The 18,517-nt window shown below is 43.0% G+C and overlaps 1 protein-coding gene across 4 annotated transcripts in view; it reads right to left on the bottom strand.

Moving 5' to 3' along the window:
- The window catches only part of LOC144593389 (phosphofurin acidic cluster sorting protein 1-like), a 135,714-nt gene that overhangs the window by 82,421 nt on the left and 34,776 nt on the right, over nucleotides 1–18,517 (bottom strand). Inside the window, exon 1 of one of the 4 annotated variants that reach the window (XM_078398878.1) lies at nucleotides 15,218–15,275. The exons of 2 other annotated variants lie outside the window; for them this stretch is intronic. In XM_078398878.1, the coding sequence (XP_078255004.1) occupies nucleotides 15,218–15,234 (17 nt within the window). In that variant the 5' untranslated portion in view covers nucleotides 15,235–15,275. Of the gene's footprint in view, nucleotides 1–6,490; nucleotides 6,554–15,217; nucleotides 15,276–18,517 lie in introns of those variants that run through there. One more of the 4 variants, XM_078398877.1, reaches the window with a different exon arrangement.

Here is an 18,517-nt window from a genome sequence, read left to right as displayed (position 1 = left end):
TTGTATGGAGCATCCTCCATCATTCATTTATCACAAACAAAAAACACAAAAAGGTGGAGTAATTTAGCAAGTCAAGCAGTGTCTACTGAAGGAATGGATAGGCGATGTTTTTGGTCAGTATCCTTCTTCAGTCTGACGAATACCAACTTGAAATGTCGCCTCTTTATTCCCTCCGTAGTTGCTTTCTGACCCGCTGAGTTACTCCAGCACCTTCTGTTTTATTCTGTAAAATGACTGCTCAATTCCAGTTCAGCCCTTTCCATTCCCATACTGACCTTTCTGTTCAGGGCCTCCTCCATTGCCAGAATGAGGCCGTGCAAACTGGAGGAACTGGAGGAACAAATTGGAACACCTCATATTCTGCTTGGGTATCCTACAATGGGACAGTCTGAACATTGAATTCTCCAATTTTAGGTAACCCCTACCTTTCCCTTCCTCCCTTCTCATACCTATTTCTCCCCTGCACCTCTCCTTCCACCCACTACCTTCCTCTTGCTTCACAATTTGCAATTCTCCAATCCTTTTGCTCACACCTTCGGTTTTAATCTCAAGCCTTTGGTCCTACCAACTTCTCATGAAAAACCCTGACCCATGTCTACCTATCACCTGCCATGCTTTGTCTTGTCTCTCCTCTCTTCCAGCTTACTCCCCCAACAAGAGTTGTTAGATGTCCTAAAACATATGAAGGTACATGATCTCCTGGGCCTGATCAGATATATCCATGGAAACTGCGGGAAGCTAGAGAAGAAATTGCAGGAGATGTGTCTGAGATATATGAATCATCATAAGACTTGGGTGAGGTGCTGGAAGACTGGAGGGAGGCTAATGTAGTGCCTCTATTTAAGAAGGGCTATAAAAAAAAACCTGGGAATTATAGACCAATAAACCTAACATCTGTGGTGGAAAAGATGAGAGAATTCCAAGGTTTGAGATATATATGCACTCTAAAAGACAAGGGATGATTGGGAATTGTCAGCATGGTTTTATATGTGGGTGATTGTGTTTCATGAATTTATTAGAGTTCTTTGAATAAGTAACCAAGAAGGTTGAAGGCAGTACTGTACACGTTGTCTACGTGGATTTCAGCAAGGTCTTTGATAAAGTTCTACATGGTAGGCTGTTCTGGAAGGTTAGATCATGTGCAACCCAGGGGAAAGCTAGTTAACTGGATAAAGAATTGGCTTCATGGTAGGAAACAGAGGGTGGTGGTGGAAGGCCGTTTTTGGACTAGCAATCTCTGACTAGTGGTGTGCCACAGGGATCAGTGCTAGGTTAATTTGTATATTTTCTCTGGGTGTTCCTGCATCCGCCTACATCCCAAAGATGTGCAGGTTTGCAGGTCAATTGGCTTCTGCAAATTGTCCCTAGAGAGTAGGGTAAAATTAGTCTGTGGGTGATCATTGGTCGTCATGGACTCGGTGGACCGAAAGGCCTGTTTCCATGCTGTATGTCTAAACTAAACTAAATTAAAGCACAACTTTTTCATATAGAGGAAGGTAAGTATACAGAACAAACTGCCAGATTAAGTTATTGAGGCAGGTACAATAATATTTAAAAGACATTTGGACAAAGGGAAAGGTTTAGTGGAATATGGGCCAGGTGCTGACAAATGGGTCTAGCTTGGATAGGGCATTATGGTTGACATGGATGAGTTGTGCCAAAGGGGCTGCTTCCATGTTGTATGACTCTATGATAATGTACCATTTCAGGTTTAAAATATTTAATCTCTAACCGGAATGACTCTGAACCATTTCTGCCCTCACTCCTTCATAATTATTGTCACTCATCCTCCTCTTTGTCTCATTCTTGCCTGGTTTCCAGCCAAGTCTGTGTTAATGCTTTGAAATGTATAATTACCTGTGATGCAATTGATTCAGATTTACTCCAGTTTATTTCTCACACTGAGCTCTGCAAAGCATTTGTTACCCTGCGGTTTGTGTTGCATGTTGGTCCTTTTGCCTCCAGGTTTTGTTCAAACCACCTCCTTGTTATATTCATTTGGTTAGAACTTGCCTTGAGACGATTCCTCCTCTATGTCCATGCAATACATTTGGACATTTTTTGTTTAATTTGTATATTTGTCTCATTAATAACCACTGTCTGAATTTCCCCTTGATCATTTTTACTTCACTATGGCCTATTCATTCAAGCTTCCCTGTATTTCCTTTATATTTCATGGAATTGAAACATAAATCTGACCATTTCCAAATCGTTCTTTCCAAATGTCATTAGTTGGTTTTGAGAACTATGTCACTAGTCACACACAACATAACAGGAATTGCCAACTTTTCTAATATCCTCAGCTAAGCACAATGCTGAAAAGTAATCCAGATACTGCAATTCTTGAGGTTCAGCCCTTCAATGCGTTGCCACAACCTCCTCTGTATCACCTCAGATCTGACCTTAACTCAAGAAGAGACTCATGAGAGAAAGCAATCCAAATTTTGATGTCATCAGCCAACCCGTTAAACACACATCACAAATAACAGGTTCTTGTAAAGATTCCTGTAGAACAGCATTGGTAACAGATCTCCAACCAGAATAACACACTTCCACCACCAACCACGAACTTCTATGGCTCAGTTCCGATTTCAAATGACCAAATCACTGTGGATCACCATGCATCTAAATCTTCTGTTTCAGCCTACCATGACGGACTTTTATCAAATGCCTTACTAAAATCCATGTAAACAACATCTACTGCCCCACTCTCATCAATCACCTTTGTTGCCTCCTCAAAAAAAAAACTTAATCAAGTCAGTAAGACATGACCTGCTGTGACAAAGCCATGCTGATTGTCTCCAATTATCCTATTGTCTTCCAAATGCGAGTAAATCTTATCCTGAAGAATATTCTCCAATAGGTTCCCTACCACTGATATGAGGCTCTCCGGCCTGTAATTTCCTGGATTATCTTAAACAAAGGAACACCATTAGCTACTCCCCACTCTCCAGTTCTCTGGGACTTCGCCTGTGGCTAGAGACAATACAAACATCTTCATAAAGGTCCCTGCAATCTTCTCTTCTGATTGTCTCAATAACCTGGGATAGATCCCATCAGAACCTGGAAATCTATCTCTCAAGAGACCCAATACTACCTCCTTCTTGATCTCAAACTGCCTAAGCATATTATTATACCTTCACTACTGTCTTTCCTGCAAGTCAGCACTCTCTCCCTTCTATTTATCCGAAACAACAGAGCAGCACCCTACTGCAACCCCCATATAAGCAACCCCCCAAAAAAAATTGCAGCATTCCAACAGAAGTATCACTTCAACTCTGCAACACTTCTATCACAGTGAAAGGATCTCTCAGTTTTGTCTTTTGATCATACTGCACTCCCTTTGTGCTGCCCCCTCTATTAATGCTGGTGCCCCCAGTGCTGGCTCATCAACAGCAAATAGCTCTCTCACCCTCCCTCAACCCTGAACCTCACATTCCTGGTGATCTGGGTTTGATCCTGACCTTCAGTGCAGTGCGTATGTCGTTTGCATGTTCTCCCTGTGATTCCTGTCGTTTCCCCCGGCCATTTAAGTTTCCACCCATATCCTATTATGAACAAGGCTTTGATTGTACTGATGTATTGTATGATTTGAATAGATAGCACACAAGTAAAACTATTTACTGTATCTCAGTACACATGACAATAATAAACCAATATCAATACCAATGCAGATGGCTGTGGAAGCCAAGTCAATGGATATTTTTAAGGCCGAGATTGACAGGTTCTTCATTAGTAAGGGTGTCAGGGGTTATGGGGTGAAGGCAGGAAAATGGGGTTGAGAGGGAAAGATAGATCGTCCATGATTGAATGGCGGAGTGGCCTAATTCTCCTCCGAGAACTTATTCCCAAAGATGTACACTGAGTGCTGAAGTAACTCAGGCGGTCAGGCAGCATCTCTCGAGAACATAGGTGACGTTTCGGGTCAGGACACTTATTTAGACTGATTGAGGTGGAGTGGGGGAGAAAGGTGGAAGAGAGGATGGGCAGGACAAAGCCTGGCGAGCGATAGGTAGATACAGTTGAGAGGGGGGGTTGCTAGGCAGATGGTTGAACAAAGGCCAGTGATGAAAACACAAAAAGTGTGAAATAAGGATAGAAGTGCGAAATGTAAAGCTAGTGGAAGGAACTGGATGATTATTCCACAGATCTATTTTTCTTTGTAACTTCAGTGCTTATGTCTAGCATTATATGAAGAACACTGACAAAAAGCATAACCTTTTGAGTGTGTAATTATGGAACCGAATGACATTCAAAAGGTGGAGGTACTAATCACCTCACTTTATGACAATCTGATTTTTTTTTTAAATCACAGTGACTACAGGGACTAAACATTGCCAAAATAAATACATCCAATATTGCCACAGCAAAAAAAACAAAGAAAAACTGTGGATAAGCTTTGGAAAAGTTTATGTTTTCACAACAATTGAACGTGGAAATACATGCTGGTTAGGCAAAGCTTTTTCTATTCAAGGTTGGTTAACAGGTTACACCCTACCAGTTCAGGCTTGAATTTTGGAGTATTTGACTCAGATCCTAGTAGTACAAGTGTGCTTGTGTGAATAAGTCATCAATGTGGAAATACAGCATTTTAAACTTGTAGTTGCCCTTACAGTTCCTTGAGCCTGCAAAAGCCATAGGCCGTGGCTGTTCAGATTCTGTCCTCAACACTATTTGCAGGCCTGTTCCTCATCAGTAACTCCCTCAGTCAGAGTCACAGGTCTGTCAAACAACTTGAACATGCCAACCAAGTTGCCTAACTAAGCTAGTTACACTTGCCTGCACCATATTCCTCTAAACCTTTCCTTTCCTTGTACCTGTCCAACTGTCTGACAAATCAAGGTAAAAAGTGTAACTCAACCCTGAATGTATTCAATAATTGAGCTTTCTCAGCTGGCTGGGTTGAGCATTCCTAACATTCACATTTCTCTGGGAGACAAACTTTCTCCTCAGATAGAAAAAATACCAAAATGCTGGAGTAACTCAGCAGCTCTGGATTACATGGCTGGTAATATTTAAGGACAACACCACAATGTCATTCTTTATGCAAGGTATGATTACAACCACTGGTGTATTTCTTTATGATACCCTTTGACTTCAGTTTTATCAAAGTTCCTTGATGCTACACTCAGTAAGATGGCTACAAATGGTTCTTGACTCCCTCACCAGGGAAAATACACTGTCAGAATCTACCCCACTGGAATCTTCAATGTTCCAATAAGATAAAGATATAAAAGGAGCCTTTATTTCTGAGCAATTCTGATATAAAAAGTAACCACTTCTAAAATTAAATGAGAACAGATATTATCAGTACCATAATTTCAACACCACTGTAGAGTATCTTCTGATTTAGCATCCTATCTGAAAGCATCACAGCTTGGTATGGCAACTGATCTGGAAAGGGTGCTAAGCTGGAAAGGGTGCTGAGAAGATTTACGAGGATGTTGCCAGGGCGGCACAGTGGCTCATCTGTACAGTTGCTGCCTTACAGCACTTGCAGCACCAGAGACCTGGGTTCGATCCCGACTACGGGATGCTGTCTGAACGGAGTTTGTACGTTCTCTCCGTGACCTGCATGGGTTTTCTCTGAGATGTTCGATTTCCTCCCACAATCCAAAGACGTACAGGTATGTAGGTTAATTGGTTTGGTGTATGTGTAAATTGTCCCTAGAGTGTGTAGGATAGTGTTAATGCGCGGGGACCGCTAGTTGGCGCGGACTCGGTGGGCTGAAGGGCCTGTTTCTGCGCAGTATCTTTAAATTATACTAAACTAAGACTCGAAGCCCTGAGCTATGGCGAGAGGTTGAGCAGACTAGAACTTTATTCCTTGGAGTGCAGAAGGATGAGGGGTAATCTTATTGAAGTACATAAGATTCTGAGGGGAACAGATAGGGTAAATGCACAGAGTCTTTTACCCGGAGTAGGGGAATCAAGAAGCAGGGAACATAGGTTTAAGGTGAGAGGGGAAAGAGTTAACAGGACCTGAGGGGCAACTTTTTCACACAAAGAGTGGTGGGTATATGGAACGAACTGCCAGAGGAGGTATTTAAGGTAAGTACTATCACAACATTTGAAAGACATTTGGACAAGTACATAGATCGGAAAGGTTTAGAAGAATATGGGCCAAACGCAGGCAGGTTGGACTAGTGCAGACCAGGCATTTTGGTCGGCATGGGGAAGTTGGACCGAAGGGCCTGTTTCCATGTCTTATGACTCTATAGCTCTGACTCAAAACCAAATCTGCATAAAATATTATGAGCTTGGGAATACACAGTATGGGGTCAAGTTCAGAAATTTTTACAGGATGCCAATTATAATTCAGTTGCTGTAAGGAGGTGGGGATGAGCAATAAGCAGCATGGGAAAAGGGTCATCATGGTCACAGCAACCATGCACTTTAAAAAGCTTCTGATGGTCCTTAAAAGTACATGAAGCAGGCGTAATTCAGGAGAATCACAGTATTTTTAAGTAGCAGTCTGCAGGGAACCAACCTTTTTTTATTGCCTCTTTGAGTTTCCTTTTGATGGCAGTGAAGATCCAGAACACCCATTCGATGCTTTGAAGCTTTCTTAGATTTAGAACGAATCAAAGGGTTAATAATCCTTCCAAAGGAGTAAAGCTTTCATTTGGAACTTTTCAGCTGGAGATGATCATAGAACATAGAACTGTACAGCACAGGAAACGCCCTATAGCCCACCAGTCCACAATGTTTGTGCCGAACATGATGCCAAGTTAAACTGATCTCATTTGCCTGTACATGATTCATGTCCCTCTACTCCCTGCACTTCTCTGTGCCTACCTAAAAGCCTCTTAAAGACGACTATCATATCTGCCTCCACCACAACCCCTGGTAGTGTGTTTCAGGCCCCCACCATTCTCTGTGTAAAAAAACTTGCTCCGCACATCTCCATTGAACTTTCCCCATCTCACCTTATAGGACTTTGGTCAAAGCGTTGTCCTGTAGTGTTAGACATTTCCACCCCTGGGAAAAAGATTCTGGCCGTCAACCCTAACTATGGCTTTCATCAATTAATATACTGCTATCAAGTCTCCCCTCAACCCCCAATGTTCCAGAGAAAACAATCCAAGTCCATCCAACCTCTCCCTATAGCTGGAACTCTCTAATCGAGGCAGAATCCTAGTAAACCTCCTTCGCACCCTCTCCAAAGTCTCTACAATTTTCCTGTAATAGGCACGACCAGAACTGCACGTAATACTCCAAATGTGGCCGAACCAAAGTCCTATAAAACTGCATCATAACTTCCTGACTCATATTCAAAACTCCTAGCAGTGAAGGCAAGCCTTCTTTACCACTATCTACTTGAGTTGCCACCTTCTGTGAGCTATGAACTTGGACTACAAGATCCCTCTGCACATCAATGCTGCTAACGGTCTTGCCATTCTTGGGCGGCATGGTGGCAGATTTGCTGCCTTATAGTGGCAGAGAACCCGCATTTGATCCTGACCACAGGTGCTGTCTGTACAGAGATTGTGCGTTATGTCCATGACCTGCATGGGTTTTCTCTCACACTCCAAAGACGTACAGGTTTGTAGGCTAATTGGCTTGGTAAAATTATAAATTGTCCCCAGCATATGTAGGATAGTGTTAGTGTGAGGGGATCGTTGGTCGTTGCAGACTCGGTGTGCCAAATAGCCTGTTTCCGTGCTGTTTCTCTAAACTAAACTAAATGAATTAACTGTATACTTTTTTTTGTATTCAACCTCCCAAAAAGTGCAGCACCTCACACTTGCTAGGGTTAATCTCCATCTCCATTTCTCCACCCATTTCTGCAGCTAATCTATATCCCGCTGTATTTTCTGACAGCCTTCTGTCACTGTCTGCAACTCTTCCAATTTTGTTGTCGTCAGCAAACTTACTCACCAACCCATCTACATTTGTGTCTTTCTTCGGTTCCTTCCTGTACATTTACGTCATGTCATTTATATATATCACAAACACCAATGTTTAGTTTAGAGATACAGCGTGGAAACAGGCCATTCGGCACACCGAGTCCTCACCAACCAATGATCCCCGCACACTAACACTGTCGACGCACTGAGATCACACCAGCCCACAATCACCTGTACACTAGTTCTATGTTATCCCAGTTTCGCATTCTACACACCAGGGGTAATTTACAGAAGCCATTTCACCTACAAATCCGTGGGTCTTTGGAATGTGGGAGGACAAACAATGTGGAAGAATATACAGTACAAACTACATACATACAGCATCCATAGTCAGGATCAAATCCAGGTGTGTGAGGCAGCAACTCGACCACTGCACCATTGTGCCACCCTAAGAAGTTCCAGCACAGATCCCTGTGGAACTCCACTGATCACAGACCTCCCGCCAGAATATCTTCCTTCCACCACAACCTTTGTCTTCTATGAATAAGCCGTTCTGAATCCATACAACCAAGTCATCATGAATCCTGTTCATCTTCTGGATCAGCCTAACATGAGGAACCTTATCGAATGCTTTACTAAAATCTATGTGTACATCATACACCGATCAGACAAAACATTATGACCTGATGAGCCAAAGCATTATGACCACCTACCTAATATGCTGTTGGTGCTCCGTGTGCAGCCTCATACACAGCAGGGTGCGATGCACTGTGTATTGTGACACATTCTGCCCGTGACCACCATTAAAATTTTCTGTGACTTGTGCCACAGTAGACCTTCTGTTGGTTCGGACCAGACGGGATAGCCTTCGTTGCCCTCGCGCATCGATGAGCCTTGGACGCCCAACACCCTGTCGCCGATTTGTGGTTTGTCCCTCCTCAGACCACTGTTGGTAGGTACTCACCACTGCTGACCGGGAGCACCCCATAAGCCTTGCCGTTTCAGAGATGCTCTGACCCAGTCGTATGGCCATAACAATTTGGCCCCTGTTAAAGTCGCTCAGGTCTTTACTCCTGCCCATTTCTCGTGCATCCAACACATCAACTTCAAGAAATACTGTTCAGTTGCTGCCTAATATATCCCACCCCTTGACAGGTGCCATTGCAACAAGATAATCAATGATATTCACTTCACCTGTCAGTGGTCATAATGTTGTGGCTGATCGGTGCATACCGCCCTACTTTCATCAATTTCCTTCATCACCTCCTTAAAAACTCAATCGTTAGTAAGATGTGACTTGCCGTGTACAAGCCTAGCTATCCCCAATTAGCCCTTTTTTTCCCCAAATGAGAGTATATCTTATCTCGAAGAATCTCTCCAATAGTTTCCCTACCTCTGACATGAGGCTCACCAGTCTGTAATGTACTCTGACACAGCGTTAACCATTCTGACAAAGGATCGGGGACCCAAAACGTTGACAGTTTCTCTTTCAAATGATGCTGCCTGACCTGCTGACCAGCCATTTTCAGTTTTTGTTTCAGATTTCCAGCATCTGCTTTTGGTTAATTTTCATCTTTGGACATCTCCTACTTTCACCATTGAATAGTATCAACCACACAAATTTCTCCCCGAGAAAACGAGGAATTACAGACCAGTTAGCCTGATATCAGTGGTGGGGATGATGCTGGAGTCAATTATTAAAGAGGTAATAACGGTGCATTTGGATAGCAGTAAAAGCATAAGTCCAAGACAGCATGGATTTATGAAAGGGAAATCATGCTTGACTAATCTTCTGGAATTTTGTGAGGATGTGACAAGTAAAATGGATGAAGGGGAGCCAGTGGATGTAGTGTATCTAGACTTTCAGAAAGCCTTTGATAAGGACCCACAAGGGAGGTTGGTGAGCAAAATTAGAGCACATGGTATTGGGGGTAGGGCGTTGACATGGATAGAGAATTGGTTGGCAGACAGGAAGCAAAGAGTAGGAGTAAACGGGTCCTTTTCAGAATGGCAGGTAGTGGCGAGTGGAGTGCTGCAAGGCTCGGTGTTGGGGCCACAGCTGTTTACCATATATATTAATGATTTGGATGAAGGAATTAGAAGTAACACTGGCAAGTTTGCAGATGGCACAAACCTGGGTGGCAATGTGAACTGCAAAGAGGATGTTAGGAGGTTGCAGGGTGACCTGGATAGGTTGAGTGAGTGGGCAGATGAGTGGCAGATATAATATAATATAGATAAATGTGAGGTTATCCACTTTGGTGACAAAAACAAGGAGGCAGATTATTATCTCAATGGTGTCAGGTTAGATAAGGGGGAAGTGCAGCGAGACCTGGGTGTCCTTGTACACCAGTCACTGAAAGTTGGCGTGCAGGTACAGCAGGCAGCGAAGAAATCTTAATGGCATGTTGGCCTTCATAACGAGAGCATTTCAGTATAGGAGTAAAGGGGTTCTTCTGCAGTTGTATAGGGCCTTGGTAAGACCACATCTGGAGTATTGTGTAGTTTTGGTCTCCTAATGTGAGGAAGGACATCCTTGTAATTGAGGCAGTGCAGCGTAGGTTCACGAGATTGATCCCTGGGATGGCAGGACTGTCATATGAGGAAAGAGTGAAAAGACCAGGCTTGTATTCACGAGAGTTTAGAAGGATGAGAGGGGATCTTATAAAGACATATAAAATTATAAAAGGACTGGACAAAGCTAGATGCAGGGAAAATTTTCACAATATTGGGCGAGTCCAGAACCGAGGGCCACAGTCTAAGAATAAAGGGGAGGCCATTTAAAATTGAGGTGAGAAGAAACGTTTTCACCCAGAGAGTTGTGAATTTGTGGAATTCTCTGCCACAGAGGGCAGTGGAGGCCAAATCACTGGATGGATTTCAGAGAGAGTTAGATAGAGCTCTAGAGGCTAGTGGAATCAAGGGATATGGGGAGAAGTTGGGCACAGGTTACTGATTGTGGATGATCAGCCATGATCACAATGAATGGCGGTGCTGGCTCGAAGGGCCGAATGGCCTCCTCTTGCACCTATTTTCTATATTTCTATGTTTCTAAGTTGGGACAAATTGACCAATAAAACTATCCAACACAGTATAGATATAAATTTATGTGAAAATTGCATCCTTGGGTTAAACATAGTCCACATTGGTATAAAAAATAAGAAGCATTTAAAGGGGATCTGAAGGGAATGGGTTTTCTTTTTACACAAAAAGTGATGCTGCTGGCAAAGGTGCAAGAACTAGATACAATTACCACATTTACACAGGCATTTGAATAGGCAAGGCATGGTAGGATGCAGTCCTAACACAGACAAATCAGATTTGTGTCGATAGGCAAAAAGGATAGTGTGAACGTTAAATAGTCTCTTTCTGTGCAGTTCCACTTCATGACTCTAAATACCGTACATAAAAAACAATTAACGCTCTGAATCATGTAAGCACCATCAAGTGAGGGTGTAATTTCAGATACAAGAGTAACTCAAGATGGGAGAACTCAAATTGCAGCTGAGGGGGACACATGGCTCGGAATTACCACAGAACCTTGCGTGGTGCTTGCTCTTAGCCCTCCTCCATGATTCATCTCTCAGAGTTTCATGGATTCTGTGTCAGCTGAGTGCTCGGCCCTCTTTGTGCACAGTAGTCAAGCTGATATTCCAGCCACACCACTTATTGACTGATGTTTCAGCTTTGGTAACAAAAGCTGCCTGCTGCTTATTGGTATTGGTTTAAGCTTGCCACGTGTACTTTGAAAAACTTTGTTTTCATGTTGTCATAAGGTCATAGGAGATAGGAGTAGAATTAGGCCAATCGGCCCATCGTCTACACTGCCATTCAATCATGGCTGATCTATCTCACCCTCCTAACCCCATTCTCCTGCCTCCCCATAACCTCTGACACCTGTACTGATCAAGATTCTATCTATCTTTGCCTTAATAATATCCACTGACTTGGCCTCCACAACCTTCTGCGACAAAGAATTCCACAGATTCACCACCCTCTGACTAAAGAAATTTCTCCTCAACTCCTTCCTAAAAGAACATTGTTTAATTCTGAGGCTATGACCTAGTCCTAGACTCTCCCTCTAGTGCAAACATCCTCTTCACATCCACACTATCCAAGCCTTTCATTATTCTGAATGTTTCAATGAGGTCCCCTCTCATTCTTCAAAACTCCAGCGAGTATAGGCCCAGTGCCAACAAACACTCATCATAGGTTAACCTACTCATTTCTGGGATCATCCTTGTAAACCTCCTCTGGACCCTCTCCAGAGCCAGCGCATCCTTCTTCAGATATGGTGCCCAAAAATTGGTCACAATATTCCAAATGAGGCCTTATCAGCGCCTGAAAGAGCCTCAGCATTACATCCCTGTTTTTGTATCCAAGTCCTCTTGACATAAATGCTAGCATTGAGTTTGCTTTCTTTACTACCGATTTAACTTGCAGATTAACTTTTTGGGAATCCTGCACCAGCATTCCCAAGTCCCTTTGCAACTCTGATTTCAGGATTTTCTCCCCATTTAGAAAATAGTCTACGCCTTTATTCCCACTACCAAAATGCATGAGACTGTGCCAACCAAAATCCAGTCAAATCATACCATACAGGAGCACAATCAAACCCTACACAAGTACAACAGGTAGTGCAAAGAAAATAATACCAGAGTGCAGAATATAATGTTAGAGGATTTAAGCAAAACAGTTGCAGAGAAAGTGAAGATAATAAATATTGCAAGGGCCACAGTCCGTTACGTTGGGATATCGAGATCACAAGAAGGCCAATCGTCTGACAAAAGCAGGGAAGAAACTGTTTCTGAATCTGGCGGTTCGTGCTGTTAAGAATTTGTATCTTCTGCCCGATGGATGAGGGAAGAAGAGGGAATCATCGGGGTATATAAATTATGTTAGCTGCTTTCCCGAGGTAGCATGAAGTGCCGATGAAGTCAATGGGAGAGCAGGGAGTAAGAAGCAGGTTTGTTTTATGCACTGGGCTATGTCCACGATTTCTTGCTGTCTTGGGCAGAGCCGTTGTCAATGTTGTGATATATCCCGATAGGATGTTTCCAATGGTGTATCTGTACAGGTTGATAAGAATCTTTGGAAATAGGCTAAATGCAGATGCGTTGGTGTGGTTTCTTGGCCGTAGCTTCTATGTGGTTAGTCCAGGTCAAATTGTTGGTGATATTTACGCATTGGAACTTGAAGCTCTCATCCATCTCCACCTCAACACTATTGATGCTGACTGGGGCATGTACACCACCTCGTTTCTTGAAATCAATAACTAGCTCCTTTGACTTGCTGACATTGATGGAGCGGTTGTTGTCTTGCACGTGTTACTAAGCTCTCTATCTCCATCGTCCACTATGTCTCGTCATTGTTCGAGATCCACTATGGTGGTGTCATCTGAAAGCTTGTAAATGGTGTTACAACAGAATTTGGCAGCAGTCCAGTGGAGGGAATATAGTAAGGAGCTGAGAACGCACCTTTGCAGAGCAGCAGTGCTGAGAATCATCATAGAGGATGTTTTGTTGGCTATCCTCACTTATTGTGTTCTATGGGTTAAGAAGTCGAGGATCTAGTTGCAAGGGTGAGGTTTGCTGACTAATAGGTCCAGATGTTTGGAGATGAGTTTGGTTGGGATGGTGTTTAAGGCAGAGTTACAGTCAATAAATGGGAATCTGATGTAGGTATCATTATCCAGATGTTCCAGTGATAAGTGTAGAGCCAGATAGATGGATCTGTCGTGGATCTTTTGTGACAGTAGGTAATCTGCAGTCGATCAAAGCTGTCTAGGAGGCTGGTGTTAATGCGCACCATGACTAGCCTCTCAAAGCCCTTAATGATGGTGAATGTCAGAGCCGCTGACTGGTAATCATTAAAGCACACCAGCTTGTTTTTCTTTCGCAGTGGTCTTCTTAAACCAAGTAGGAATCTTAGAATGGAGTAGGGAGAGGTTAAAGATATTCAACATTATATTCCTGTTTGCTTTGGCAGCTCCTTGGGACTGAGAATGACGAACTCCCACCACAGTTTTGTGGATCCTTAGAAACAATATTTTTGTTGGTTTGCTTATCCTTCCAGTGCATAGTGTTGCAGGACACAGCATGGAAACAGGCTCTACTACCCACCTTGTCCATGCAACCAAGTTGCCATGCAGGGCTAGTCCCATTTACTTGCATTAAAATGGGAGCCCTCTAACCCTTCCAATCCATATATCTGTCCAAATGTCTTTTAAGTCATAATTGTATCTGCTTCTAAATACAGTTTATCTTCTGAAAACGTTGCCCTTGAAATCCTGTTTAAATCTCATTCCTCTCAACTTTAGGCTTTAGAATCCTCAACTCTTAGAAAAGGACTGTTAGCATTCACTTTATCCATGCCCCTCACGATCTTGTACATCTCAATAAGATCACCTCTCAGCCCCCTAAGCACCAAAAAAAAAGGCCCATCATATCCAACCTCTCGCTACAACTCAAGCCTGCAAGGCCAGGTAACATTCTGGTGAGTTGCATCTGCACCCTTTCTAATTTAATGGCATATTTTTCACAAATCAGCCCCCCCCCCCACACCCTATTCATGCTGCCGCGAAAAGCAGCAAACATAGGCCCAGTCACACCAGTTTCCACTCTCCTATCCTATGCTATCATGCAGAAGGTACAAAAGCTTGAAAGTACTGTACATACCACCAGATTCAAGGTCATCGTCTTCCCCACTGTTATCATGTTCTTGAACAGACCTTTCTCAGGTTAAGGATGTATTCCAAGCCACTACCTCGTTACAGCTCTTGCACATTTTTAATCTGCATCTTGTTTGTAGCTGTTACACTATATTCTGCAGTCTATTTCCTTTCCTTTTGCAAATCTGTGGAATTCACTGCCTCAGAAGGCAGTGGAGGCCAATTCACTGAATGCATTCAAGAGAGAGCTAGATAGAGCTCTTAAGGATAGCGGAGTCAGGGGGTATGGGGAGAAGGCAGGAACGGGGTACTGATTGAGAATGATCAGCCATGATCACATTGAACGGTGGTGCTGGCTCGAAGGGCCTAATGGCCTACTCCTGCACCTATTGTCTATTGTCTATTGCACAAACTGTTGCACTTCTCTCCAGAGATGTTGCCTGTCCCGCTGAGTTACACCAGCTTTTTGTGTCTATCTTCGGCACCCCTTTATGGTTTAGTTTAGTTTAGTTTAGCCCACCGAGTCCACGCTGACCAATGATCACTCATACACTAGTCCTTGTTATCCCAGTTTTGCACCTCATACACTAGGGGCAATTTACATAAGCAAATTAACCTACAAACCTGCACATCTTTGGAATGCAGAAGGAAACCAGAGCATCCGGGGAAAACCCACATGGTCACAGGGAGAACTTACAAACTCCGTGCAGACATCACCCGTGGTCAGGATCAAACCTGGGTCTCTGGTGCTGTAAGTCAGCAACTCTACCGCTGCGCCACTGTGCCATCCCGGTTTTGAATGGTTTTGATGTATGGTTGTTTTAACCTGGATGGCACACAAAACAACATTTTTCATTGTACCTTGGTATATGTGGCAACAATAAACCAATACAATATTAATTCCACTACTCACCTAAACACTGGGGGCAATTTAGAGTCCTTTTGGTTTTCTAGATCAGTTATGCTGAGGAACTAACCAACATGGGAACAGGCTATTTTTAATTTAGTATCGTGTCATGATGCAGGATTCATTGATAATCTAGTAGTTAAGGGGCCTTTATGAAACTGTAATCAATACAGGATAGTATTTTATATCAACCTTGAAAATGATTTATTTCAATGTGAAACCAAGGTCTTAAAACTGAACAAAGGCAGAAGCATAAATTGGTGAAGCTAGATTGGAAGGCAACATGAAAAGCTATGACTAATGCTTAAAGAATTAATGCTTAGTTTACACCTAATATACATCTCTTGAGGGCAAAAAAGGCATTAAAAAGTGGTTCAGCCAGCCTTGGGAATTAAGAGGAGTTTATATATAAATGGTATAAGATCAAAAGAACAGACATAATATTGACATAAAAGCAGTGAGGCTGAAGATTGGGTAAATTTAGTATTCAGCTGAGGGCCATGTCACCAAACAAAAAAAAGAGTAGAATGCAAGAGTAGGCACGGTGGAAACATAAAATGAAAGACTATTATAGATTTTCTCAGCATGTAAAAAAGGTAAAGATCTGCAAAAGTTCATGCGGGACAGATAAATTATATCAGAAAACAAGGAAATGGCAGGGAAATCTAACAAATATTTATGTGTAGGAAAGAACTACAGATGGCGGTTTAAATCGAAGGTTGACACAAATTGCTGGAGTAACTCAGCATCGAGCCGAAACGTCACCCATTCCTTCTCTCCAGAGATGCTGCCTGTTCCGCTGAGTTACTCCAGCATTTTACGTCCACCTTCCAACAAATATTTTGTGCATGTCTCTTCATGGAAGATATAAAACATCCCAGAGTGGAGAACGAAAGATCTACAGTAAATAACAAGGTCAAGAAATTAATGTTGGTAAAAAATATATTGCAGAAAAGAATGGGACTGTAAGGTGATAAATCCCTGTAGCTTCTACAACTCTGTAATGATCTGCATGCCAAGATCTTGAAAGAGGTGGTGACGAAAATAGTGCATGCACTGATCATCATTCTCCAAAATTCCATAGTTTCTCGAAGTGTTTCCAGAGACTGGAAAATACATGTACCTTCATTACTTAAGAAAGCAGGGAGAGAATTGGCAGCTGCTTAGAATGACCAGCCCGGGGAAATGGAAGAGGTAGATACAATTACAATGCTTAAAAGGGCTCTGGACAGGGACATCAATTGGAAAGGTTTTGAGGCTATGAGACAAATGTATGCAAATACCTCTGACTCAGGATGAGACATTGGTCGATGAGATGGGCAAAGGGCCTGTTTCTATGCAGTACAATGCTGAGAGAGAAACAGGGAACTGTGGGGCATAGATAGACACACAATGTTGGAGAAACTAAGAGGGTCAGGCACCGTCTCTGGAGAAAATGGATAGCTGATGTTTTGGGTTGGGTGCTGTCTTCAGACTGATTGTAGTAGAAAGAGTGGGGAAAAGATTAGAAACCAAAACAGACAGGACAAGGTCGTTAACAGATTACATCAGCTGAGGAGGCAGGTGAGAGTCCAAGAGGAGTCCAAGAGTCCACAATCTCTGGACATCCCTTTGTATATCAATACTGTTACATATGATAAGTGCGACACCTCAAACTTGCTCGATTAAACTCCATCTGCCATTTCTCCGCCCAATTCAGTAGCTGAATATATCCTGTTGTATAATTTGACAGCTTTCCTCACAGTTTGTGACCCCAGCAGTCTTGCTGCCATCTGCAAACTTACAAACCAACCCGTCCACATTTACGTCCAAGTCATTTATAAATATCACAAATAGCAGTTGTCCCACCACAGATCCCTGCGGAACTCCACTGAGGGTTGTGGAGCAAGGATGATATTCTGCCTGGAAGTCTGTGACCAGTTGCTTTCCACAGGGATCTATATAGGGACGCCGGCTGTTGCTCTTCGGAATAACTCGTCCATGCTATCCAAGGAACCCCATTTGAGCTAGTCTGATTTCGAACATAGAATACAGCTGATGAACCCACAATGTTTGTGCTGAATGTGATGCCTAATTAAACTAATCTCACATGATCTGTACATGATCGATATCCCTCCCTGCCCTGCACTTTATGTGCCTATCCAAAACTCTGTGCCTGTATATGATCCATATTGCATCTATTCTCGGTATTCCATGTGCTTATTAGAACACTCTAATCCAGTCAATATACTGGTAAACACAAAATGCTGAAGTAACTCTGCCGGTCAGGCAGCATCTAAGGAGAGAAGGAATGAGTAACGTTTCGGGTTGAGACCCTTCTTCAGACTGATAAACCTCCTCTGCACCCTCCACATCTTTCCTGTAATAGGTGATCAGAACTGCACGCAATACTCCAAATGCAGCCTAACCATAGTCCCATAGAGCTGCAAGATGACTTCCTGATTCTTATAATCAATGCCCCTAGTAATGAAGGCAATCATTCCATACTTCTTCTTTACCACCCTATCTACTTGAGCAGCCACCTTTAGTGAGCTTTGAACTAGGGGTCCAAGATCCCTCTGCACATTGATGGTGTTAAGGTATTACATTATTTGCAGTTGCAGGAGAAAGTACATGGGGAAGGGGCAGGTTGGGTGGGAAGGGATGAGTGAATTAAGGAATTTTAAGGAATTATGGAGGAAGTGATCTCTTTGGAAAGCAGAAGATTGGAAGATGCAATTGGTGGTGGAATCACGTTTAAGATGACAAAAATATCAGCGAATGATTTGCTGGAATGGGTGGCTGGTGGGGTGAAAGGTGAGGGACAGAGGAACTCTATCCTTTGTCCATTTGGGGGGAAGGCTGTGAGAGCATAACTGAATGTTTAAAGCCCCTGTCCCAGTTCAGCGATTTTTTTTGAGGCGACTACAGGCGACTAGGCTGTCGCCACACGGTCGCCGGGATGTCGTGTGCATGGTCATGAGTAGTCTCCAAAGAGTCGTAGCATTTTTCTGGTCGCCGCTGGATTTTGCGAAGGCTTAAAAATTTTTGCCGACTGTTGGTTTGACGCCAATGAGCGTAGCTTGACGTCTCCTGACATGTGCGCTGTCG

This window comes from Rhinoraja longicauda, chromosome 5, assembly GCF_053455715.1.
Source record: "Rhinoraja longicauda isolate Sanriku21f chromosome 5, sRhiLon1.1, whole genome shotgun sequence".
Classification (NCBI taxonomy): Eukaryota; Metazoa; Chordata; class Chondrichthyes; order Rajiformes; family Arhynchobatidae; genus Rhinoraja; species Rhinoraja longicauda.
The sequence above is the reverse complement of the archived record's forward strand: the minus strand, read 5'-3'. Positions and strand labels throughout refer to the sequence as shown.